The following is a 25,201-nucleotide window of genomic DNA, read 5'->3' as shown; positions in this document are numbered from 1 at the left end:
GACGCCCCTGGGCTCCCAGGGCCGACGCCCTTGCCCCGCAGCGGGCTGCCGTCTTGCGGGCGGGCGGGCCTGACCACGTCCCCCTGCCTGTGGGTGGCGGACCCGTCTTCAGGTGCAAGCTGGGGGTCCCGGCGCCGTGGCCCCCGCACAGGCACACGCCTCCCTGCAGGGCGGAGCCGGCGCTCGCTCGCATCCAGGAGGACCGGCGGCGCATCGTCCTGCCGGCCATCGACAACATCAAGTACGACACGTTTGAGGTGCAGCAGTACGCCAGCGCGGCCCACGGCTACAACTGGGGTCTCTGGTGCATGTACATCATCCCGCCCCAGGACTGGCTGGACCGCGGCGACGAGGCCGCACCCATCAGGTGAGCCCACGTTGGGGGGTGGGGGGGGGGGGGGGGGGGGGTGGGGGCGAGGCTGCCACGGGGGCGGTGGGGGGCAGGAGCTGGGACTTGTCGGCGGGGCCACAGGGGCTGCTGGGGGAGGGGGCAGGGGTGCCGGAGCCGGGACCGAAAGGGGAGCTGCCATGCGGGGGTGTGCGGGGGCTGCCGCGGGGGCGCGGTGGTGGGGGGCGCAGGGGGCTGCTGTGGGTGGGGGGGGGGAGGGCGGGAACAGGAGGGAGACAGAGGCGAGGAGCAGAAAGGAGGAACCAGTGAAAGAGAAGCGGACCGGATGGAGGGAGAGAGGGAACCCAGAGCGGGAGGGAGAGGGAGCCGGGCAGAGATACTAGGAGAGGCAGGCATGGAGCGCGGGCAGCGGGCGTGGGCGACAGGCCAACAGGGCTGCAGACAGGGACCCCACAGCTGTCCTCAAACGCGTGTCTTTATTTAAATCGATTCCTAAACATGAAAACAGAGAGTTTTCCATGTTGAGAATACCTAGATCCCACACTTTTTGGGAGGTGGGAGGCCGCACTCTCACAAGGCCTCCACGGGCCGGAGCTGAGCAGGGCCGCATCTGAGCAGGCTCCAGCCTCCAACGGCTGCAGCCCCCACTGCCCCGTCAGCCCAGAGCCGCTGCCTCCTGCTGAGCCATGTCCATCCGCAGCGCCCTCTGCCTTCGGCAGCCCCTCCCCCATTGCCGGAGCCCTGGGAATCCAGGCTCCCTAACTCGGTCCTGAGGGTGCCGGTCGCCCGCTGACCTCCGTGGACCCCCCCACAGGGGCTCGAGACTTACGGGGCTGGGAGTCACCCGCCCCCCACTCTGTTCAAACTGGCATGTCCCTGCCCAAACCCCGCCGAAACAGCCCACTGTACCCGGCAGCCACCGAGGCCTTTGAAAGCCTCTCCCCCAGGAGGGCCTTGCCAGGGGTTTCTAAGCAGCAGCTGCTGCCGGCTGAGAGCCACCCAGGACATCCCACTGTGAGTTCCGTGGACCCTGGGGATGAACAGCTCGGCTAGAGCCCAGCATCTCGTGGATTTTGAGAAAAATAGTGTCAACACAGAGAGCTGCCCGGAGCAGTAATTCCCAGGACCTTGAGAGCAGCCCCCCCGGGGCCTGGCCCTGTCCCAGCGGCTGCATCCTCAGAGACGGCCACGATGCTCCCGAGAGCCGAAGGAGCAGGAACTGGGGCTCTGGGGCCTCTGCAGGGGATGCGGGACGCAGAGCCACCCGTGCCCAGAAGCGGGCCACCGGGTCCCCAGGCTCGCTCGGAGCAAGGAGCAGCAGTTTGAAAGGAATTTTTCTTCATTCAAGATGCACTCGATCCCTCGTCCACAAAACCAGGGCCCAGTGTTTCCCGTCGTAGGACTCTGTGAAGACAGCCCGAGGGGAAGCACCTGAAATTTTTGACAAACTCTGGACGCCCCGGGCCGCCCGGGAAGCAGGATTTTCTGGCCAGACGGGTTCTTGTCTCAAACTTCCCTCGTCAGTGGCCCTACCTGAGAGCTTCTGAAAACCCCGAGGCCCAAACTCCAAATCAAACACAGGCGAAGCCTTTAGACAGACGCGCTACCAAAGGAGATGGAGAGACCCGCAGGCCACGGAGATGCCGGCCTCCGCCAGGAGGGACGCACAGATGGACCGTAGGGAGGTGCTGGGGCGGGAGGGCTGCACTGGGCGCTGCTGAGCTCCCCCACGAGCCCCGAGGCAGGACTGGCAACACCGCAGGACTGGCAACAGGTTTGGCGGTTTCTCCTAAAGGTGCAGCCACGTCCCGCTTGGCGCGCCATCCCTATGGCTGTCAGCCTGGAAGCTCGGGAAGTCTGTGTCCACGCAGAGACCCCCGTGGACACTCACCGTGGCCGCACCGTTCCCAGTCTTGGAAACGCCGCACATGTCCAGCAGATGTGAACAGGAGGCTGAGCGGCCTGGGCCCGGCTGCCAGCGCCCGTCGTGGAGCCGAAGGGACCAACCGTCGTCCATGTAACAGCAGGTGTGAGACTCAGGACAGTCTGAGTGGGCCGGCGAGGGGCGCAGGAAGGAGACACGACCGGCTTTCAGGGCGCTGCATGCCAGCTTTGAGCTGCACTTAATTCCTGGAGACCCCATGTCCCGCGGGACTCCTGGCAGATGTCGGGGAACGGGGGCTTTGCTCAGGCCTGTGGTAGGGGGGCTAGTGGGTCCCTGGGCTGTTCCCCCAGTTCTCGCGTGGCTAGAGACACGCGCTGGAGTACTGAGCCCTCGGCTGAGCCAGGACGGGGAGCAGCTTTGAAGCCCTTTGCCCCTCATCCTTGTCCTCAACGAGAGGATCCCCTCGGGCCCCCCACCCCCCCACCGCTGCCCATGGGGCAGGACCCTGCTGTGCCTGGCTCCCAGCAGAAGGCGCTCTTGGAGGTCGTACGACCCACCCCAACTGGACGGATCACTTCCCCGAGCCCAGCGGAGGGTGCGTGCGGGTCCACGCGGGTCTCTTCTGGAAAGCGGTCCGAGAACTGTCCCTGCCGCCTACGTCGCTGATGGGAAGAGCCGCTGGCCTTCCTGAGGACACGTCTGCCCGTCAGAGCCAGGCCCGAGAGGCAGGCATGTGAAGATTTACTGGAGGAAATTTTCTTGCTGTTCATTGTACTTGAAGCTCAAGGAAGAGGGAGAGTGGACGTGGGGGAAGCGCGTCAGCCCGGTTGCCGCCTCACATCCCAGGGCGCGGGGTGTGGGGCCGCGTGCTGGAACCCACGTGCGTCCCGTGGCCATGAGCCCGTGGCCAGGGCTGGAGCTCCCGTCCCCAGGACCAGGGCAGAGTTCCACCTATGCATGCAGGGGATGGTGAGGGCCCTGTGGGCATGAACTGGCTTCCCGCAGGCCCGGGGGGCCCCAGGACAGGCCTGCAGGAAGGAGACCTCCGGGTCCGGCTGTCGGGCCCCTCCCACAGCCAGGTGTGTGCGGGGCGAGGGCCCGAATCTCACACACACACACATACCCTGCACACTGATAGACACACTCACAGCTGCACACACCAACCACACACAGACACGCGCACGTAAAGTTGCTTGCACACACCGACACACGTGCACACATACCACACGCACACGTATGCAGACACACACCCGTGCACAGACACAGATGCACTCCTGGGCCCACACAGGACACTTCTCCATCCCCGTGGAAGAACAGTGACCGTTTACCCTCTGACTTTCTCACTTGTCTTCTGAGAGGTGCTTGCAGGGGTGCTGGGTATCCCTGCTGCCGCAGGCTGGGTGGCTGGTCCCGTCCCCCGAGTTCGTGCCAGCATCCATGCGGATGGCCTCCAAGCTGACCTCCTCCGTGCTGCAGCTTTCCGCAGACCACGCCAGCTTAGTGCCCAAGACAGACGCCCATGGTGGGGTGGGCGACAGCAGTCCTCGCCGAGGCTCCCGGGCTCCAGACACCTTCTACTGTCGGTGTTGGCGGGTGGGGCGGCTGGAGGGAGGCGGCGTCCGGCCCGCGGGGTGTGGGCGAAGGAGCCAAGCACAGGGAAGGCCACATGGCCCATGGGCTCAGGGGCCCCCGGGTCCCCCCCGGCTCTCGACACCTCTCGGGGCACATGGGGTGCTTCTGGCCTTCCAGCCGTTGCTTCAGACTTTCCCGAGAGGGCCCACCCATCCACACCCGTTCCTGCACACACCCGCATGGAGCGCGAGCAGACTGGGTCCTCATGCTCCGTGTGCCCGCATGGCGTGCGTTGCCCTGGGTGCCGTCCCCATGCTCGCTCACTGAGCATGTGGCCTCTCGATGCCTGAGCGGGCTCACCCCTACCCTTGTTGGTCTCCCGGAGGCCAAAGGGCACGTTTGGGGGTCTTCGTTCCATCAGCATCCCCGCATAGGGCTCCGGAGTCCCGTGGCTTGGGAGTGTGTCTGCACGTCTGTGCATGTCTGTGTGTCTGTTACGAGGCAGGAGCCTCAGTGGGGCCCCAGCCGTGGGCCGTGTGTGTCACACAACAGCCCAATGTAAGGGTGCCCCCCCGACGACATCTCCTCCGGGACCCAGAAACCCCTCAGCCAAAGCAGCCCGAGGCTTGCTGTGTTCTGTGATCACCGCACGATCTCCTCACGCCGGCAAACTCCGTGGCCACTGGTTCGCTCCCGTCACCTCGTGCGTTTATTTTCTGTTTATTTTGGAATTCTGAGCAATAATAAAAAAATCATTACCAGCTACGACAGACTCGGCAGGGAATCTGGCACTCTAATTCACTAGAGCCCATACGGAGATTTTCATTGCCATGAAGAAAACCAGAGAAGTGTCTGTGATACGTCGGTGCATTGTAACTTCACCCGGCAAACCCTTGCTATTAAGTCAAAAGCAGTTGGGGCGCCTGGGTGGCTCAGAGGGTTAAAGCCTCTGCCTTCGGCTCTGGTCAGGATCCCGGAGTCCTGGGATTGAGCCCCGCATCGGGCTCTCTGCTCCACAGGGAACCTGCTTCCCCCTCTCTCTCTGCCTGCCTCTCTGCCTACTTGTGATCTCTGTCTGTCAAACAAATAAATAAAAAATCTTAAAAAAATAAATAAATAAAAGTCAGGGGCGCCTGGGTGGTTCAGTGGGTTAAGCCGCTGCCTTCGGCTCAGGTCATGATCTCGGGGTCCTGGGACGAGCCCCACATCGGAGACTCTGCTCAGCAGGGAGCCTACTTCCCCCTCTCTCTGCCTGCCTCTCTGCCTGCTTGTGATCTCTCTCTCTCTCTGTAAAATAAATAAATAAATCTTAAAAAAAATTAAAAATTAAAAAATAAGTCAAAAGCAGCATTAAAATTTCGTTACTGTTAGATTTGTGACCAAAATCTAGTGACAGAGCAAATCGACTCTTAGCACAAATAAAAGGATACTCGTTTTTTAACACCTCTGTTAACTGACCTCTGTTAAACTGACGGGTGTTTACTTCCAACTTGCCACTCGCTGAGCAGAAATGCTTCTCGTGAGTTGTGCTGGAGACCCTCCTTCCCTGTTGTTTTTAGGGAGGAGGGACGTCTCTGCAGGAGCAGCAGCAAGAGGAGGGAGCAGCTTGGTTTTGGAGCGGCCCCAGGGCCTTTGTAGACACCAGAAGGCCTTTGCAGACACCAGAAGGCCTTTGCTGCCTCCTCGCAGGGCCTGGAAGACACCAGCCCCTCAGCCTACAAGCTGATGGGCCTCGTCTGTGTTTTGAGGCAAAAACCTTTCATCAAAGCCTAGAGGTCCTGCTTCCTTGCGCCATCTAGGCTGTGCACTCTCTTTTTATCCTTACTGCCTGGGGGATGCTCACTGTTTCCTCCATTAGTGATTGCAGACCCAGTGATGCTGGCTCACCGTGCCCCGCTTTACTCATGGTGCTCTGTAAGACCACTTCCCCAGGACCCATAACCCTGGTAGATTTGTGAGGCATACTAGAGAAGATGTAAGTAGCACAGAGAGATGCTTGATTCCACAGATAGAATTTCTGCAGACGAGGCAAGATTGACAGTTTTTAAATGTGTGGGTGTAGATAATTATAGAAATAATAGAACAGATGGCAGTCTGTGGTCTACAGCTGCACGGGTTGTGCATTCTACAACTTCAAGGTGTGTCATTCAGAAAGAGCCTGATGTCAGTGAGGTTCCTTAGCACAGAGCAGTGCACAACCTATGCCACGGCCCAGTGCTGCCCTGAGTCCTGGCATAGAGAATGGACAAAATAATGAAGGAAGAAAGCAAGTGACTCAGGCTTGGGAAATGATGTTCAGGGCAAACAACTCGCTCAGTCAACTAGTGTCTGTAAAATCCCCTACGCTACCTTGCCCGAGTCGAGTGCTGGTTTTCATCGTCCGCTGATGCTCTTCACTTAGCCTTCGGACTTGGCCTGTGCTGGGAGCGTTCCTGGGCTCTGAAGGGGACAAGCATGACCCCAAAGGGGGCCCGTCTGGGTCTGGGAGGTGAGAAGCCGCTATCCTGAGTCCCGGGCTGTCCAGCTGCTGGCCTGCTCCGTGTCCAGCACCGGAGCAGATCAGGGCTCAGGGCCGCATGCCTGTCACTGCTCACAGCGGTCTCTGCCCCCGCCAGGACCCCCGCCATGATCGGCTGCTCATTCGTGGTGGACCGGGAGTACTTCGCGGACATCGGGCTGCTGGACCCGGGCATGGAGGTGTACGGCGGTGAGAACATCGAGCTGGGCATGAGGGTAAGTGGCGCCACACGGGGCCCCCAGACCTGTCCAGGGAACGGGTGTGCAAACCGGTTAGGGGCAGCCTGTGGAGTCAGCGTGAGGAGCCACACTGCGTGGGGCACCGTACTGTGTTTGCTCCACTGCAAACGCCACTCGCTCTGGAGCGCGCACGGCGCTGCAGGGAGGTTGGAAACATTCCAAGCTGCTCCTTCGGCTCAGGGAACCGAGTGTCTGCCGTGGGACCACTGCCCTCGAGCTGTCCCAGCTGCTGTGCACGGGGTCTGGGTTCATCTCAGCTGGACGTGTAAGGCAGGGGTGCCGGTGTGGGTCGTGGGCACCGGAGGCCCCATGGCTGCTCCTGGTGGGCGTGGAGGCAGCTCGTGCAGAGGCCCCAGACAGGACTGGGCCCCTGGGGCCCCACGGGGGAGAGCATGGGGCTGCATGGCCAGGGGCACCTCCGAGGGAGGCCACCAGCCGAGATCTATGAGCCCTGGCCCCCACCCCTCCCACCTTCTTCCCGGCACCCTAGGAGCCCCTCCTGGTTTCAAACTTCCTCACCTGGCAACTTGGAGAACTAATAGAAAGTTCTGGAAGAATCTTGGTTGCAAATCAGGGTCTCTGGGGTGGCAGAGCTCTTCTCTCTTGGGTGCCCGAAGCTGAGGTCCATCCTAGCCCCCAGGGAGGGCACTTTGTCGCTCAGGCCTTTGGGAATGTCGGTGGTGGGAACACAGGTCCCCTTCAGGGGCAGCGGCCCGGACAGCCCTCAGAACCAGCACTTGACAGATCTGAGCAGGCGGCTTTGGAGATCTGAAGCACTCAGAGAGCCAGCTCCCTGCCAGCGCTGGGCGAGACCCTTCTCCCCGGAGCCCACGTTGCCTGCAGGGAGCTGAGCCTCACTTGCCAGCTCTGTGAGCACCGGCTGTGCACCCGCCTCCGGCTACGGAGGGAACAGATGGCCTAGATCCTGTTTCCCTGCAGCTCACCTTCCAGCGAGGAGGTGAGAAGAGAAAGTGTGTCATTTAGTGAGAAGCACCAAATGGAGAAAGGAGGCAGTGAGGGGCAGGAGCTCAGAGGAGGGGGCAATTTTAGAGGTGGCAGTCAGGGAAGCCTCCCCCTAAGAAGGGACATTTATAGAGAGACCTCCAGGTGCCATGAGGGAGCTTGGATGATCAGGGGAAGGGAAGAGTGTTCCCGGCAGATGGAATGGCTGGTGCAAAGGCCCTGGGGCAGGAGCATGCTGATGCGCTCCGGAAGCAAACACACGTGTACAGCTGGAGCTGAGGGGAAGGGCGGAGGAGGAGAGGGTCAGCTTCTGCTCTGAGGAAGCCAGGAGGCATTGGTGGCTCTGAGCACAGGCTTGGTTTCTGTGTTTCTGGGGCCCCTCTGGCCCCTGGGATTCCAGGGTGGAGGGAATGAGGGCTTCTGGAGCGATGCAGAGAGGTGAGGTGGTGAGGACTGGGGAGGTGAGATCCTGCATGGTCTGGTGCATTCTTGAGGAAGCGCCCCCCGGGTTTGCTTGTGGGTGAGGTGGGCGCTCAGGGAGGTCAGAGCTGCCTTGCTAGTAGTTGGCCTGAGCAGCTGGGCAGGTGGAGAGGTCCCTGTGGCGGTGGACACCGGCTGTCCCCGGAGCCCAGTGCTTGCAGAGGCCGGGTCCCTCCCCACCACGGGGCCTGGCATGGGCTCTGACTCTCCTCTGCCTCAAGAAAAAAATGGTTCAGTGCTGCGTTTCAGTCTGAAAAGTAATGAATCAGGTTTTAATTTGGAGTGCACAGCGCGCTCGAAGGCTGTGTCCCCAGTGAGGCCGGGTGGCTGGCTTTCCACAGTCGTGGGACCTGCAGCGCCCAGGCCGTCACTCCTGAAAACCAGCGCGGCTTCTGGGGACGGGCTGGGCCCTCAGTGACCCAGCCTCCCCTCCCCTGCCTCTGCCCCCCACTTCCCACCCCACTGCTCTCCCCCAGCAGGGCGCAGACCCCTTCCTGGGCGCTGCTGGTTAACTCAGTCGCGGGTCTGGACTGTGGATGGCTCTGCTCGTGGGGCTTGGGAACCGGATCCCCTCTCAGGGGCCACAGTGTCCGCCTCGGGGCCTGCTGTGCTTGGCGCCATGAAGCCACAGCCCGGCGGCCACGCTTCTCTAAACTTCACTTGGGGCCCAGCCAGGACAGGAGGCCCTCGAGGGTCTGCGACTCTGACTTGGGGTGGACCAGACGGCTGTCAGTGGGCAGGGGCGGGGGCCCGGGGTGCACCTCCAGCCTCCAGAGGCTTCCTTAAAACGCCGACCCCCGGGCTCCACACCGAAGGGGTACAACCAGTGGGGGGCAGGGCGCCGGCACCCCGCAAATGCCCAGGAGCAGAGCCAGGCTGGGGGTCCTGGCTGGGGCTCGGTGGGCTGCACTCCGGCTGGTGTGGGCTTCTGGGGGGCGTCGTTGGCCTTTGCTTCTGGAGTCTTTACTCACGGAGACGAAGGCTGGGCTTGAAAACTTGCCACACAGTCTGTAGCAGTCACACGTTTCTAAACCTATTTGCTCTAAGCTCTTCAGTTAAACCTCGGACCCCGATGATTACATTTATAAATCTAATCCGGTAAGAACACTCACCTCCCCTTTCCTTCTGATTAATGTTTGATTAACTCGGGTTGAACAGATTAAATGCTGTTAAACAACAATCAGCTCCATTTCTGCCTTGAGTTAATTAAATTCCCTTGGATCTTTTAAAATGACACTTACAGATATAATCTGTTTACTCTCCTGCTTGAGCCCTTTGAAGGTCTGATATCACAGCAGAAATCCCCTCACCCCAGGTGCTTAGAAAGTTCTAGTGTATCTGATCCCTGGAACGTCTACCAACCCTCAGATTCTCCGAAGCATTTCAGAAATGTTTGCCCTTCTCTTTAATTCTCTGACACAGACTAATTTTAAATAGAAAATTTAGAGTCAACCTTCAATCATGCCTGTTAGAAACGGAAGCAGGAGGCTACGCCGGCAGGTTTTTTAGTACGCTGACTTTTCTCGACTGTGCTGGTCATCGAACACGGATCCTTCACTAACGATCCCCATCCTCGCGTGGGGAGTGAGCTCAGTGTGGGCCGTGCTCCGGGCTGAGAGTCCCGGGGAGGCTGCCATGGGTCTGTGCACACACACAGGGGGTCCTAGGAGCCGTCGGCACGTGCGGCAGACTCCGAGGGGGCCAGGGAGCCGGGCTGCGGCTGTCCCCTGCAGCTATAGCTGGGTAGGGGGAGTGGGAGCTGGGGAGCTGTGGGGCGGGGGACAGTGCTGGGGTGGCCCCATCCAGCTAGGGTTGCAGGGACAGCAAGGTGTCCGTGCAGGGCCAGCGGGACGCTCCTAGTACTTTCTGCTCCCCTCTCCCTTCCAAGGCAAGCCCAGCTGGGCTGAGGGCAGGAGGGTCTGCGCGACCCTGAGGACCCCCCTGCTCAGAGCAGAGCCCCCTCCAGGGCCCTCCCCGGGGGTAGAGGGGGGTCAAGCCAGCCCAGCGGGCCAGGCGGGGAATGTCAGCCTGCGGTGGGAGGAGGACCGGCAGGGACTGTGGCTTCCGAGGGGCCTGCGGGTTCGGGCAGAAGCTGGCCTGGGGGACAGGACAGGGAGGGAGAAACAGAGCAGAGAGGTCCAGGCATGAGGACACACAGGGGCTGAGGGTTGGACAAACCCATCCCCAGAGGAAGCGGGGAGGGCAGGCTGAGCTCCCCACACCGGTGTGATGTGGCTCTCCCAAGACCAGGGTTCCATGATGCCAGGAACCAGGTCCTGCACGGATAGTGACCCCTGGGAGCCCGACGGAGCTGAGCGGAGCCCGGCAGGAGGGCGGGGAGGAGCTGTCCCTGGATGTCACCGTGACAGCACGTCGTCCCTGAGAATCGGGCAGGTCAGGGAACGGGGGAGGAGCTGCGTCCCATGAGGGAGGCTCTCCCGGAGGACAGGCGGAGTGCGGCGTGTTGGGGAACCGTGGCACGGGGACGCCCTGCTGGGAAGGGGGCGCCCAGCAGAGGCTACACGTGGCGACCTCAGGGAGGGGGCGTCTGCACTGTGACATCCAGAAGTGGGGTTGATGCGTGGCAAACGCAAGGACACGCGGGTGACAGAGAAGGGCAGAGCACCCCCGGCCCGCAGGTGACAGCCAGCAGCCGCTGCTGGTTTTGGCGTTGGGAGGTGGGGGAAGGGTGGCTCTCCCCTGGGTGGCCGACGGGGCACGGGAGGCGGGTGTTAGCATGGACAGGAGCCCGCTGGGACCTTTGAAGAGGGGTGTCGCATGAGGAGACCCCAGTGCCCAGCTGTGCTCGGGCCCCAGTGCTGTGACCACGGGTGGGACCGGAACATCCCCCACCTCGGGGTCCACTTTGCCTGATGGACTCTGGACTCAGGGCTGTGCAGGTCCTGCAGGGTGTGGGGAGGGCTCTGGGGCGGCCGCTGCCGGGGGGCCTCGGGCCGGTTCGCAGAGGGAGGTGACGTGGCATGGACGCGGAGCGGATACGGATGCGAGTACAGTGTAGACGCACGAGCAGACGCCAGCGTCGAGGCTGGACGTGGGTGCGCTCGTACAGCACGGCTTCCCCTGTGTTACGCAGTTTTACACGTGCAAACCGCGTGGACGGGTGCATTCATACGTGTTCCTTTTTACTTCTGTTGCTGCGGGGTTTAAGGTGGCTTCCCGGGTAACAGGAACATCCCAGCAGGACGAGGTAGACTATATAGATTAGATATAGATTATATAATTTATATAGATTATATAATTTACGAAGTAAATTATATACATATGACGCAAGCCAGTGGGGAGGACCGGGGTGCAGCAGGGGTCCCGAGTCACGCCCGCCCCAGCACCTCCACCGTCAGGACACGGTGGACGCCATTGGCTGGTGGTGGTGTCGGGACAGTGGCTCACCTGCACCCCCCACCAGCCTGGGGCCCCAGCCCTGTCCCGAGGTTTAGAGCAAGGTCTGCCCCAAAACCCGCCCACCACGGGCCCAAAACGGGCACAGAGGGGCGAGGGCAGAGTGACCAGCACGCTCCCTCTGTGTCCCCAGAGCAGGAACCTGCCACTGTCCCCGTAGAGATGCTGACGGCTGGGGGGGGTGTCTCTGAAAGCCTCACCCCGTCCCCCTTATCTGCTCCCTACACAAGCCCTCAGAGCCCCAGGGCTCCCCACGCCCTGAGAACAAAGCCCAAACTGGGATCCACAGCCTCCCGCCCAACACCCGCCCACCTCGGTGCCAGTTAGCCGCCCAGCCTCCCCTCCCGCAGCCAGGCCCGGCTGGCTCCTCTCTGGTGGGTTCCCTTCCAGCCCTGCTGCTTCCAAACCCAGCTCTTGGCCCCACAGCATGTTCCTCCCATGACATAGCTCTGTCTGTGGCCCCTCGCTGACACCTCCCCCTGCCCACCCTGCTGGACTAGGACTAGGTCCGGGAAGGCCAGGCCTGCGCCTGTGTCATTCACTGCCTATTGGCTGCTGCGGGTGACCCTGTAAGTCCGGGTCCCATGCCCTTGTGAATGAACACAGGAATCACCTGCGGGGGAGAGGGCCTCTCTGTGACCTGCTGGACGCCAAAGCCTGGGGTGGGGACACATCGAGGGAAAGCGAGCTGTCCTTTTGTGGAACAATTTCTTATGGGTGTCTCCCAGACAGTCCCAGGTGCTAAGGATTCCGCAGGGTCTCTGCTGACCCGAGGCCTGTGTATCCAGTGCAGGGCATGCTATCTGTGGCATCTGTGGAAAAACACGGGCAGGGAGGGACGGCCAGTTGTTGGTTTACATGGGATAGTCCGGGCAGGAACGCCACATCTGAGCAGGTGTGAAGGAGGAGAGCAAGCAAGCCAGGCAGCTGAGGGGAAGGCATTCCCAACGGAGGGCGGCATGTGCAAAGGCCCCGAGGCAGGAGCGTGCCTGGCAGGCATGTGGCCCTCATGGCAGAGACCGCAGGCAGCCCCATGACCCCGTGGTCTTCCTCCTGCCTTCTGGCGCAGATGCACCTTGCAGCCACGCTGTTTCTGGCCAGTCCTTGGCAAGGTGGCCATGGAGCACGGCCCACTCAGAGGAGTAATTCTGTGGTCCTAGGGCCATGCTCCCCTTCTGTGACTGTAGAAATGCCAGCAGTTCCTCCCCTAATGCGAGGGTCCATGAGGCCATTAGGGGAACTGAATCCATAGCCTCCGTTAGGCTAATAAAGTTCAAGCCAAAACCAAGCAGTGTGTGTCCCAGCTGGGAGAGCCATGGCAGAAGGCAAGCTGGAAATCGTTGCCTATTTGGAGACTCTTGGACTCGCTGCTTCTCCGTGGTGTTACGGGAAAGCCTTCACAGTGCTGGGCGAGTCACCGCACCTTCAGACCTGGCCTTTTCAGTGGGACGTGGGTGTCAAACCCCTGGGGGCTGGGTGGCAGGCCTTTCCTTGTCATCTCAGAGCAGAGTTACATGTGCTCCTGTCTCGCCAGAGCGGCGGAGCGGTGCGGTCACTCCAGGAGGGCTCAGGGGATGTGTGACCACACTGCCGCCGGACGTCGGAGAGGTGCAGGGAGCGCTTGGGGCCAGTCCTGGATACTCCTCCATGGGCAGCGGGCACAGGGGAGTGTGGGGAGCTGACGGTGAAGTCCTGCTCTAGCGGCTTTCAGGAAGGGCTTGCTCTAGTTGCAAGCGGTGGGTCTGCCTAGCACAGCGAGGGTGCCTCCCTGCTCCCCACAGCCCACGGGACACGGTCCACGGTCCACTCCCTGCTGCCTGCCAGGTCCCGCTGAGCAGAGGGTCAGACCTCGGGGAGGGGAGCACCTCCGTCCACTTGGACGTCTCGGTGGAAAAACCCTTCAGAGAGCCCTCTGCTGGCCAGCCAGCCGCCCTCTCTCTGAGCTTCTCCATCTGTCACGGGCAGGTGTGGTAGGACCGCCCTCCAGGGCTGGCAGGGATTTGGTGAAACGGAAGCTCACAGCACCTGAACGAGGGCTCACAGTGACTGTAACAATGATGACACACGGTGCATTTCTGAGCACCGGTTCCCCCTCCTTCAGAAAACCAGCTCTTGTTAGAAAAACCCTGAAGTAAGCAAACCAGGACAGAAGGAAAGTCACGGTAGTTCCTGCCAGCGCCCAGAGGCGGCGTCCTTTCGGAGACGGTTTATGTATGTGGGAGCGTTGCCTGCGGATGTGCGCGCACATGCGGGAAGGCTGCCCCCGGACGCCGTCATAGTCACAGGCCTGGGACAGCGCCGGGCTCACTGCCCAGGGCTCCTGGGCTTCCCACGCGCGCTCCAGACCGTCCATGGGCTCTGCTACCTTGCACCGCACGGAAGTCAGTGCCCGGTGTCTGCTTCACGGCTCAGCTGCTCCCCCAGGATGGACATCTGGAGACAGGATCGCTGCCGGACGGAATGCCCGTTTTCAGGGCATTTGATAGCTCCTCCCAAATCCCCGTCCAGTCCCAGCTGCCCTGTGTCTGTGTGTCCGTCTCTGTACACATCTTAGCCACGGCGCGTGAGGGAGAGAGTCTCCAGGCCTGAATAGGACACGGCTCTAATGAAATAAATACTGTTACTTTTTCCACCAAGATGGCAGGCACAAAGGAAACGTCTTTGTTGGCTTAATTTGTATTTTTCACTTGCTAGTGAGCACGGACATTTTTCGTACGTATGTTTCTTCCTTGGCCATTGGGTTCTGACGGCGTTCCTTGTTTCCAGTTGATTTTAGGGACACTGGCCCCGTGCCGGGTGATGCAGGGCTGTCCGTCCGACCCTTGTGCCTTGGCCTCTCGCAGACAGAGACCTTGTCGGCACGCGTGTCCCCCGTCCTCAGCGCCTTCGCCGTCCCTCTCGGAGAGGCCTGTCTGAGCAGCCGCCCGGCCGCACCCTCACCTCTGACACCTGCCGTCCCTCCTGCACAGTAAAGGCTTCAATCCCCTTAGGATGGATGTTCTGTCCAAGCAAGGCTGTGACCTTTCCTTCTGTTGTTTGAAAGTAGCAGCCCCCGGGCATCTCACCGCACTCATCAAACATGCCACCCTTCCCCGCCGCCCGGCAGGGCCACCTTTGCACAACCCCAGTGCCATCGGGGCACGCACACCTGTCCCCTCGCTCCTGGATCGTGGGTCAGGCGGTACCGGCGAGTATGTCCTTCCCTGCCATCGCCATAGAGTTTCCGTGGCTCTGATCTTGTGTTCTCTCTTTCACGGGGACGTCAGAAACACGGATCCTCTCCTGCTCTGTCTGTGCACCCCGTGAGCTTGCCGGCGGTCGGCACGCCACCAGGAGTGGCCAGGGGACCGTCTGGGTCCCTGACCCCCTCGCGCCTGTGCATTCCTTGCCCCGTCTTCTCCTCGGGTCCTGGTAGACGCCGTTGACCATGGCTGATGTCTTTTCACAAATACGGAGAATGCCGGGGTTCCTGGCACGTGACCTCATGGCCCAGGGGTCCAGTCGCATAGCTGGGGGGCCGTCCCTACCCTGTTGGGCCCTGCGTCCTGGGTGATCGCCTCAGCCCCATGTCCGGTGAACGAGGGCTCTCTCCAGCCCTGTCCAGATGACTGTGCAGGCCCGTTTCCGTCGCACTGAGGGTGTGTTTCCTGTGTGCGGCACGTGTGTCCCTGATGGTCACCTGCGGCCACTCGTAGACTGTGTGTTTTGACTCATGCTCTCCTCTCTCCATGGCTGGTTCCCCCCCTTCCGTCCTCTCTGGAAGGCCTCACGGTCTGCGCACGTCCCCCTCCGCCAGTTCCCTCTCCTCCGTGAACCCCATCTGGGGTTGGGGGCTGACTCCTCTGGGCTTGGGCTTTCCTTGGGCGTTCGGCACATCTGAGATCCCGGCGCTCACGGGCATTGTACCTTCGTGTTTGCCTGTCCTTGCGTGGCCGTCTCAGATTACTGGTGCCGGCCCCCCAGGCCCCGGCGCGAAGCCGAGGGGCTTGGCTCTCACCCCAATAGCCGCGGCCGGCTCTCGCACGAGTCTCCTGGTTCCCAGGGCTGTGCGTCTCTGCTTCCTCCTGTCTCACCGGGTCTGGCTGCAGCCGGGGAACAGCTTCTGGTCACGGTCGGGGCGCCCAGCCCAGCCCCAGACCACACATGAGGGCCGGATGCCTTGCTCCTGCCCGCTTCCAGCCTTTGGCCTGGAGGTCTGGGCTGGGAGGCAGGGCTTGCTTACCTCTCTGCTCGTGTGCTGTCTTCATGCACAGCCATGCACCGTACCCGGATATCCGGCCTGGTTGTTTGGACCAAGGCAGATGGACGGGTGGGTGGTAAGTGGAGGGTAGATGGTGGACGGATGGACGGACAGGTGGATGGGTGGACGGATGGGTAGACGGATAGATGGGGTGCCATGGGAGGACAGGAAGTGGACGGATGGCCGGTAGCTGGCTGGGTGACGAATGGTTGGGGAGGGGCAGGTAGGGGAGGACGTGGGGAACGACATGTCCCTAGGAGGATTTATGGCGTGCTCTCAGTCAGGGCAGCTACCAAAGAAACAGTGTCACCGGGAGTGAGGGCTCAGAAAGTCCTTCCTACCTGAGCTCACATCAGGGCGCACGGAGACGCACTCCGCCCAGCCTTGGCTTGGACGCTGAGTGTATCTGCATACACTGTGGTGCAGCCCAGAGCAAGAGACGGGTTTTGTCCCTGAAAGCCCCTTCTGTTCACCTGCACATCCTCTGAGAAAGAGGTGAGGATCTTGGGCAGGTCACGGATGAAGCCCGATGACTTCCGTTCTGTCCCAGTGGCTGGGAAGGTGCCGGGCCCATCTGGGTCTACAAACCCCAGTGCCTTTGGGTGGCATTTCCTCCCAAGTGCAATCTCCATGGGCTGGACCCCTTCCCACTGCTTTCTGCAAGGTCACAGGGGAGATCCTGATGGGGGAGACACAGGGGCCTGACTGACGGTGCTGCTCTTGGGCCCAGGCTGCTCTGAGTATCCAGGAGCTGCTCTGCACCCCGACCAAGCTTCAACACCAACTATTCTTCCCCTGGACCCCCCTCCCGTGGAACCCCCTCCTGTGGACCCCCCTTCCCGTGGAACCCCCCTCCCGTGGACCCCGTCCCGTGGACCCCTTCCCGTGGACCCCCTCCCTGGACCCCCTGCCACTGTACCCCTAGGAGTTCAGTTTGGCCAGAGCTGGTTGCCTGTGACCAGCATTTCCAATCAGGTCTTCCCGGAGAGGTGGTGAGGCCTGTGGGGGCCACTGTGAGTCAGGGGAGGGGGCGTTAGGACCCCTACTGCCCCGCCGCCTATTGAGACCACAGCGATGCTGCACAGGGCCAGCTCAGAAGGCCTCGAGAGTCACAAGTCTCCAAGCAGGCCCCGACCCCCTAGCTCCAGCCTCCCCGCCACCACCGTGCTGTGATGTAGGGCGGCCTCTGTTCCCAGAGGCCGGTGAGCTGGGCCCAGGGCTCCCATGCTGCCCAGAGAATGCAGAGGCCCCGATGGCCTTCTGGGTGTCCACTCTGCAGGGCAGGAGGGCTGCTCCCGCTGGGGCTGAGACAGACACAGGAAGGGCCGGGAGGGGTGAGTGTGCATGTGTGAGAGTGTGAGTGTGGGTGTGAGTGTGGGTGTGAGTGTGGGTGTGCCTGAGTGGTCGGTCAGGGGTGAGGCTTGGACTACAGCATACTGAATTCCTCCCACAGATTCTGATGGCTAGCAAGAATCTGGGGCTCCTGTCCCCAGCTGGCCGACAGCAGCTCTCCGGACGCCCCGCTCTGTGAGCTTGGGTCGAGGTGTCCCTTCTCGGGTCAGCTCAGGGCGGGTGAGGACGGGCAGGGCTCCCTGAGAAGTGCAGGATCACTGAGTGGCGGGTGCCATGCTCCTGGCTGTGGGGCAGCTGCGTGCAAATTAAAGGAAGTCAGGGTCCAGAAAACGTCTCACGGCGGGCACAGCCTCCTCCCGGCGCCCTACAGGCCAGGGCAGAGCCACGCCGCGGTGCCCATCCGCCCTCTCCGCGCCGGCGCAGAAAGCCCTGGCCTTCAGATAGCAGGGCCCTCCACAAAAGTGTCATTTTGATCATACAGGCGCGGAGAGAACAGAGAACCAAGCAGGAGACAGGGCACCTCGCTTCAGGTGTTGCCTGTGTCCAGATGCATGGGCACCAGGACGGCCAGGCCCCTGTGGGGCTCAGTCCCAGCCCTGCGGGCTCACACCACCCGGCGGTGGAGGCGGGGCCCATCTGAGCCCTGTTCCCTGGCATCTGTGCTGACCCGTCCCAGTTTCCGGGCTTTGAAGCAGTAAAAGTCCTCGTGGGCAAGGGTGGAGAACAGCTCTGGAACCCTCCATCAGACGCGGGCTCGACGTCGGAGGAGCTGTGATCTGGGGGTGCCGAGGGCGTCCCCCGCCCCCGAGCAGCTGTGGCAGCCCTGACACCGGGTCCTCCCCTCATGTTTGCAGTTTCTGTTTGGGCGCCAATTAAGCAAGCTGATTGAGGTAATTAGTGGTTGGGGCGTGAGATGGGTGTGACGGTCACATCCAGCCCCTGTGACTCTGCCCCTCCGTTCTGGGTGAAGGGGGTCATGCAATAGTTCTGGCTCCCTGTCCTCCCTCCGCCCATGAAGCTGCCGTGTGACCTTGGACTCGTCTCATGACCGCACAGTACCTCGGTAATGAGAACGACGTTAACCCCCACGGCACCTCCCAGCAGCACGTCCTCATCCAGCTTCCTGTGTCGGGAACGCAGGAACAGAAAACCCGCTGCGGGAGGCTGGGCGGGGTGGGGATCCAGGCCTCTCACAAAGCTCACAGCTGATAGGCTCTAGCTTTCCATTGGCCATCCTTGGTGTATAGACCGTGAGCCTTGTGTGGGCTGCCTCATGGCCACAAGACGGCTGCCACCCCCTGGACCTCTCGTCCACAAACCATAGCCTCCCTAAAAGCCCCGCCTCATCTCAAAGGCCAGAATGGTCTGGCAGGTCCCCTCTAGCCACAGGGGGGACAGGAACATGCAGCTTGAGTCAGGGTCTAGAGCCATGATCCTGCACCTCCACATAGAAATGCCCCCACCGACCCTACCCTACCTCTTGCCCCCCAGAAGTTGCCCGCGGGGTCATGCCCAGAACCCCCGGCCAGAGCTCGCTTGCTCACTTCCTGCACACGGTGTCCTGGCTCGGGGGCCACACAGCGCCCTGCCACGGCACCCTTCCCTCCCTCCGAGGCCAGTTTCACCCAACAAAGTCGTGGGGAGCGGAAGGGCCCTGAACTCCCCACAGAGCCCACACGAGCCGTCCTCACGTGACTAAAGCTTGAAGCCACGGAGCCAGATGCGGCAAGGCCCATCCAGCCATCCCGTCCCATGGCTGCTCCAGCCACGCGGCTGCGTAAATCAATTCCAGATTGATTAACATCTGATAAAATAAAGACACCGGCTCCTCGGCCACACCAGCCACGCCAGCCACATTTGAAGGGTGCAGTGGCCACGTATGGCTGTGGCTACCACACCGGACCGCCCAGGTCCTGTGGGATTCTGTTGGGCAGCACAGGGCTAGCAGTTACAAGCAAATTCCTAAGAGGGAATGCATTCACTCATTGAGCAACCATTCCCTGAGCCCCGGCCGTGGTACAAGTTGTGTTCTGAGAGTGGCAGGTGGGGTGGTGGTCCTGCAGCTCACACATTAGTGGGAAGGACAGACCAGGGGAGCCAGGAGCCCTGCGGGATGCAGCTTCAGATGGGAGGGTGAGGAGGGCACCACGAAGGGCGGCATCTGAGCAAAGCCTTGTGGGCAGCCTGGCGCAGAAATCAAGGGAGGGCATGTCCGCAGAGGGCAGAGCAGGGGCACAGGCCCTGGGGCCATGGGGAGGGAGAGAGAGCGGTGAGGCTGGAGAGCCCCGGGAGCCCCGGGAGCACAGGGCCAGAGGCAGGAACAGCAGCTGGGGCGCGGCGGTCCCTTCAGAGATGGAGGGAGGCGGCGGCCGCCGTAGGAGTGTGCAGGAAGCACGGCACTGTCCCTGCACCTCCATGCTGGCCTTCTGGAAGAGTCCTGGCTCACCGCATGTGCACCTGTGTTCCCAGCATCCTGGCAGTCCAGCCGGAGGCTTGTGAGCAGAAGTGGTGGAAGTGCCCCCCTCCACGGTCCTCCGACCGGCCTCTCATCCCGTCGCTCAACACAAAGAAGTGAACTTGAGCCCGCGCCCTTGTCCCAGGGGCAGGGTCTGCACCAGCATCGTGAAGGAGCTGTGCCCTGGGCTCTGCACGGGCTGCAGAGGGGTGGTGCGGGCAGGCTGGGAGCCCAGCAGGGAGAGATGGTGGTGACTGCGTGCTGGAATTCGTGCCTTTGCGAGCCCAGACCGTGAGGATCCCATAGCCTGCCCCCGACATGTGGGGCATCCGACCTGCCCAGACGTGACGCAGTCCGGCTGTGGGTAACATCAGGAGGGGCCCCAGTCCTCAGCTGTGGGGTTCCCCCTCCTTCCTCCACTTCCCAAAGGTGACGTCAGGCGAGGGAGGAGGCGGGGATCCGCTGTCATTGTGCCTGAACAAGGACAGGGCTCTGTGGTGAGGAGAGGCAGCCTGGAAAGGCATCAGGAAGGTCGGGCAGCACGCTGAGGGCACGCGTCAAGGGCATCATGGGTGAGGCTCTTTAGGGGGTTCTGTAGTCGAGGAAGCAGCTGTAAGGGTGCTTGAGGCAGGGTTCTGTGTGGTGCGTGCTGCATCGAGGTGGGTGGCGAGGTTACGCGCTCTTTTCAAACTAGACTGCGGTTTGTTTGGCAGGGGGCAGCTGCTGGTGTGGAAGCCCCCTGGGACCAGGCCCCCTGCACCAAGCAGGCCTGGGGCTGGTGTGGGGGATGGAATTGGGTAGGAAACCCAGCGGGGTGGCAGCCCTGTGCCCAGGCTCTGGGGCGCTTAGCCTGAGGCCCTGGACAGCTCCTCTTGGGCCGTCTTCCTTGGAACAAGCCAAAGCTGGTGCCTTCTGGAACCCGTGTCCTGGGGCCTGTGAGCAGGGACAAGGGCCACCCAGCCGCCCTGGTCTCCCCCTACAGGTGTGGCAGTGTGGCGGGAGTATGGAGGTGCTGCCCTGCTCCCGCGTGGCCCACATCGAGCGCACCAAGAAGCCCTACAACAATGACATTGACTACTATGCCAAGCGCAACGCCCTGCGGGCAGCCGAGGTGTGGATGGACAGCTTCAAGTCCCACGTGTACATGGCCTGGAACATCCCTATGACAGTACGCTTGGCAGGAGAGGGTGGGGCAGAGGGGGAGAGGGGCGGGGCTGGGGAGAGAGGATGGGGCCTAGGGCAGAGGGGCGGGGCTAGGGGGAGAGGGCGGGGCCAAGGCGCGCGGGAGCCCGCTTGGAGAGCTGGAGGGGTTGGGGCCTGGGCACAGATGAGCCCGCCAGAGAGCAGGAGCATGGCAGGCAGCCTGGGGTCCCTCCTGCCCCTGCCCCGAGTGGGGCTGGTCTAGGACAGGGCTCCTGGACTGTGGGCCCAGCCGTTAGGTGCCCCATCACAACACATTTTTGTGTTGATTTTTGGTGAATGTTTTCCCTGGTACAAGGCACTGCCGATCGCTGGAAGTGAGGGTTGGCTCTTCCCAGCTCACTGCACTTGGTGCTGACCCCACCCACCTAGAAACGCACCCACAAATGTGTGGGTGAGGGAGCGCGCCTACCACGCAGCTGGTCCTGGGGCCTCGCGTAGCCCCAGCTGCCTGCCGGTCAGCCCGCACGTGGTGCGGGGTCTCCTTGGGTTTTGCGGCCAATACATGTGAAAGAAAGTCTGCTACTTGGGCCTTTTCAAAGCGCATGGTCCCTAACACTGAGCACGCGCGTGCCGGACAGCCATGGACATTACCTTGTTCCAAAGACCACCCCAGAAAGAGCTGCTGTGTGCAAGGAGCGGCTAGCTCCCGGTTCGCCCACTCCCAGGCCTCAGCAGCCAGCAGCCTGCTCTGTCTTTGGATGTGCCCGTTCTGGACGCGTCCCGTAGACGGATCCCTACAGCGTCGCCCCTATTGTGTCCGGCGTCTTCGCTGAGCCCCCGGTTCTCAGGGTCGGTCTCTGTGCATCCTCACTTCTTTCGTTCTGTGACCCACTCGCATTCCGGGGTGTGCATGGCCACCGTTGGTGGACCCCCCCACCTGCCGCAGACGCCAGGGGTGCTCCCTGTGCCTTTGGTTTTGGTCCATGCAGTTTCGAGCCACACCTAGTTAGGGGTTGCTATTTGGGCTTTTGCTTTACTTGGTGATCAACTGATTTCCCAAAGATAGCCCGTATTCTGGTTTTTCTTGGGAACCTAAAAGATGGGCTCCCCGCCCCCGTGACAGTAATGAGGGCAGGTGCTGAGAGGCGGCCCCTTATGTGGGGTGGCCCCCCCAACCCGCGCCACCACCAGCCCTCACGCACATGCTGCTTCCCAGGGACGGGTGGGTGCCAGGCTCCAGCTACCCCGCTGCGCCCGTGCTGGAACTGACTTCTGGGTCAGCCCCAGTAAGAGCTCGCCTTGTCAGACCCTGCGCACACCTGTGTGTCTGTGCCCGTGCGCTCACCTGTTGACATGCAGAGCCTCAGACACGTACAGAAGTCACAGAAACAGCCCTCATGCCTGTTCTGTGCTTTTCTCTCTGCACCTCCTAAGCCGGCTCACCACACGTCCGGCGGGGCGTGCCCAGCATTTGGCTGAGGCTGCCAGGGCGCCAGGCTGGGCCGCCGGCTCACACCATCCCCCTGAGGAGGGACCAGCGGCTGCTCAAGCCTGACCTCCTTCCGCACAGGCCCCTCATGCGGCAGTTTCTAGCCGATGAGGACTGGATGGAAACACGCACACGTGTATCAGACGCAGTAGGAGGGCTCACCATCTCTCGTAAAGCCTCATTGTCCACCAAGGGGACTGATTCCGAAATGTGCCCATTACTACTCAAAAGGGAACCCGGGTGCAGGCCTCATGTGGGGGAGGGGCCACCGGCTCGGAGCCAGAACCCAGCAGACGCGCTCCCACATCACATTCTCAGGGCCCTCTGGGGGCCCTCCACACCCACGGCTCACCCAGTACTTGAGGGGAGGCTGGGAGGGGCCACGCCCACCACACAGATGAGGGAGAGGGACCCCCCCAGGGCAGTACACCTTCCACAGCTGATAGGGGAGCCCCAGGCCCACTGGCCAGGGGAAGGCACTTGCTCAAGCCCACTCATACCCGCAAAGGACTTGGTGCCTGCCGCCTCCTCAGGGGCCCCAAGGCCACCTCAGTTTCAGTATTGGGCTAGAAGGACCCAGAACTCAGCAAAGCTGTTGTGCTCAGGGTTACGGGTTCTTGAGTGAGGGATAGACACTCCCCGGGGGTTGGACAGACAGCACTTACCACTCATGGTGATGCCGTGTGACACTGTGCACAGCATGTCGCCTACCAGGGACGCCCACCGAGCCTCTGTTTCTCCATGCACACATGGCCAGCCTCCCACAGGGCTGGCCTTAGTCTCTAGCCCCTGAAGAAGTCAAGCTGAGAGCCCACCAGGGCCCAAAGCCCCCCCATACATCACCCTGCAGCCGGGACTCTCTAACCCAGACCCCAGGTAGACAACCACAGTCTAACCACGCGGGATGTTCCAAGACTTTGGAGGTCACCACCTTCCCTGCCCTGGGGTGGGCCAAGGGCAAGTCTTTTGTTTGGAGTGTGCAGGCTGTGGACGAGCCAGCCCACAGCCAGGGACAATCCGTCCGGATTGGGGCACGGCCGGCAGGCTGGAGAAGCAGGCCCTTCCCCCCCGGAGCACCCGGAGCACCCTTGCCCGGACCTCCAAGGGTCCCTGGGGCGAGGAGGCAGGAGGCCACCCCAATCACACCCTGAGGGGTGGGGCTGCTCCCAGGGCCTGGGGCTCCCCATCTTGAGCAGAGACCTGGGTCGTGGGCACTTCTCCACACCAGCTCTCTTCCTGCCTCGCTTCCCTTCACAGAACCCAGGGGTGGACTTCGGGGACGTGTCTGAGCGGCTGGCCCTGCGCCAGCGGCTGAAATGCCGCAGCTTCAAGTGGTACCTGGAGAACGTGTACCCAGAGATGAGGACCTACAACGACACCCTCACGTACGGAGAGGTACCGCCTCCGCCGGGAGGGCCCCACGACCCACACCCTCAGCCGCACCCACATGAGGGCTCCTGGGCATAGATGGCAGCGGGCACGGGCGGCACATTCATGCACAGCTGGTGCCTAGCAGAGGACGAGCCCAGACCCACCTGTGCACACAGAAGCACACGCTAGTAGATGCAGAGATACATACGCGCATTCGCACACAGTTGTGCGCAAATCCATGCATGAGTGTGCCCATGTTCACACGCGCGCACGCGGATCCATACACATACATTAGAGTCTGTACACACATGTGTACAAGTGCACGTTCACGTGAAACTCTGCGTGTGCACGGTTTCTGAGAGAGCTCATTCGTGCACAAGCCCACCTGCCTGGGCCCACGGAGACGCGCAGACACCCTCGTCCAGACCGGCTGCCGCGTGAGCATGTGCTCCTTTACCAGACACACCGACACACATAAACCGTTGTGTTCAGAAGGCACAGTGCGTGTGTAAGTGCAAACAGCATGCACACGCGGACGCGGAGACAGCAGCCGCACAGACACGAGCATGCCATGCCCCCCTCGCGTGTGCGACTACACACACAGGTCTCTTTGAAGCTGGCAAGAGGGTGCTGTGCCCCCCACACACATTGTCACCCTGGTCTGTGCTGTTGGGGGGGCGGCTTCCCTTCCCTCGGGGCTCCAGCTGTCTGGGGAGCCCAGCCCCGATGCGAGCATGCCGGCCCTGGGCTAGCGCTCAGCGGGAGGCTGGGCGAACGGGTGCCCGGGGTGGACAGTCCTGGCTGGCCGGGACTACAGCGCACACCTTCCTGAGGCGCTGGCCCCCCAGCTGGGCCCTCTGCCCCAGAATGGGGACGAGGTGGCCTTGCCCTGACCTTGGGGAACCCCCACCATGGGGTTTCTCCCTCGGTTTCTGGCTGTAGGTGAGAAACAGCAAAGCCAGCGGCTACTGCCTGGACCAGGGAGCGGAAGACGATGACCGCGCTATCCTCTACCCCTGCCACGGGATGTCCTCCCAGGTAGGGGCGCGGTGCCTAGCAGAGGCTAGAGTGGCTGTGAGTGGGCTCTCGGGGTGCCGTGGGGACCCCAGGGCTTCCGGGGCCCAGCAGGCCTCGGGCAGGCACGGCACATTGCTTGCCTCTATCCAGTCCAGCAGCTGGGGTGAAAACCCGTCAGGGTCATCGTGTAGGTCACAGTGGGTCCTGTGGGAAGAACACATTTGCCACCCTGTGGATGGAACCAGAAGCGCTGCCCAGAAGAAGGGTCAGCCCTGGTTCTTAGTGCTGAGGTCCTCCCGGGGGATGGGGGCTTTAAAAAGGTCCACACCCACGTCCAGACGTCAGGCCTCCCGGAGAACCAGATGGCCCAGGGGCAGGTTAGGACTCTGGTCCCCGCGAATCCCGGCTGGTAAAGACAGCACTTCTCCAGAAGGAGCGCTGGTGTCATTTCAATTAAGCCCCAGAGGGCTTTCCCCAAGTGATCTTCACTGTACCCCAAGCACTCTGCAGGTCTGAGCCTCACTCACGCACGTGCCTCCAGCGGAAAGCCGCGGGGACCTGTGCCAGGCCCGGGCATCGAGGAGCTGCCCCGTCCACACTGCCCGCCTGGCGGTGCATCTCGGGCATGAGCACTTAGCCTGTGGGGCTGGGCGGAGGGTGTGCCCCCACCTCCCGCGCCTTGTCCCAGGACCCCCGCCGGTCGGCTTCCA

General features: G+C 62.0%; 1 protein-coding gene across 2 annotated transcripts in view; it reads left to right on the top strand.

The window, feature by feature from the left end:
• GALNT9 (polypeptide N-acetylgalactosaminyltransferase 9) overlaps positions 1–25,201 on the top strand; it is a 74,922-nt gene that overhangs the window by 46,315 nt on the left and 3,406 nt on the right. The window contains exons 5-9 of one of the 2 annotated variants that reach the window (XM_044241028.1): positions 170–367; positions 6,422–6,539; positions 20,454–20,639; positions 23,361–23,498; positions 24,417–24,512. In XM_044241028.1, the coding sequence (XP_044096963.1) occupies positions 170–367; positions 6,422–6,539; positions 20,454–20,639; positions 23,361–23,498; positions 24,417–24,512 (736 nt within the window). Of the gene's footprint in view, positions 1–169; positions 368–6,245; positions 6,295–6,421; positions 6,540–20,453; positions 20,640–23,360; positions 23,499–24,416; positions 24,513–25,201 lie in introns of those variants that run through there. The other variant, XM_044241029.1, reaches the window with a different exon arrangement.

Source organism: Neovison vison, chromosome 3, assembly GCF_020171115.1.
Source record: "Neovison vison isolate M4711 chromosome 3, ASM_NN_V1, whole genome shotgun sequence".
NCBI lineage: Eukaryota > Metazoa > Chordata > Mammalia > Carnivora > Mustelidae > Neogale > Neogale vison.
The sequence above is the reverse complement of the archived record's forward strand: the minus strand, read 5'-3'. Positions and strand labels throughout refer to the sequence as shown.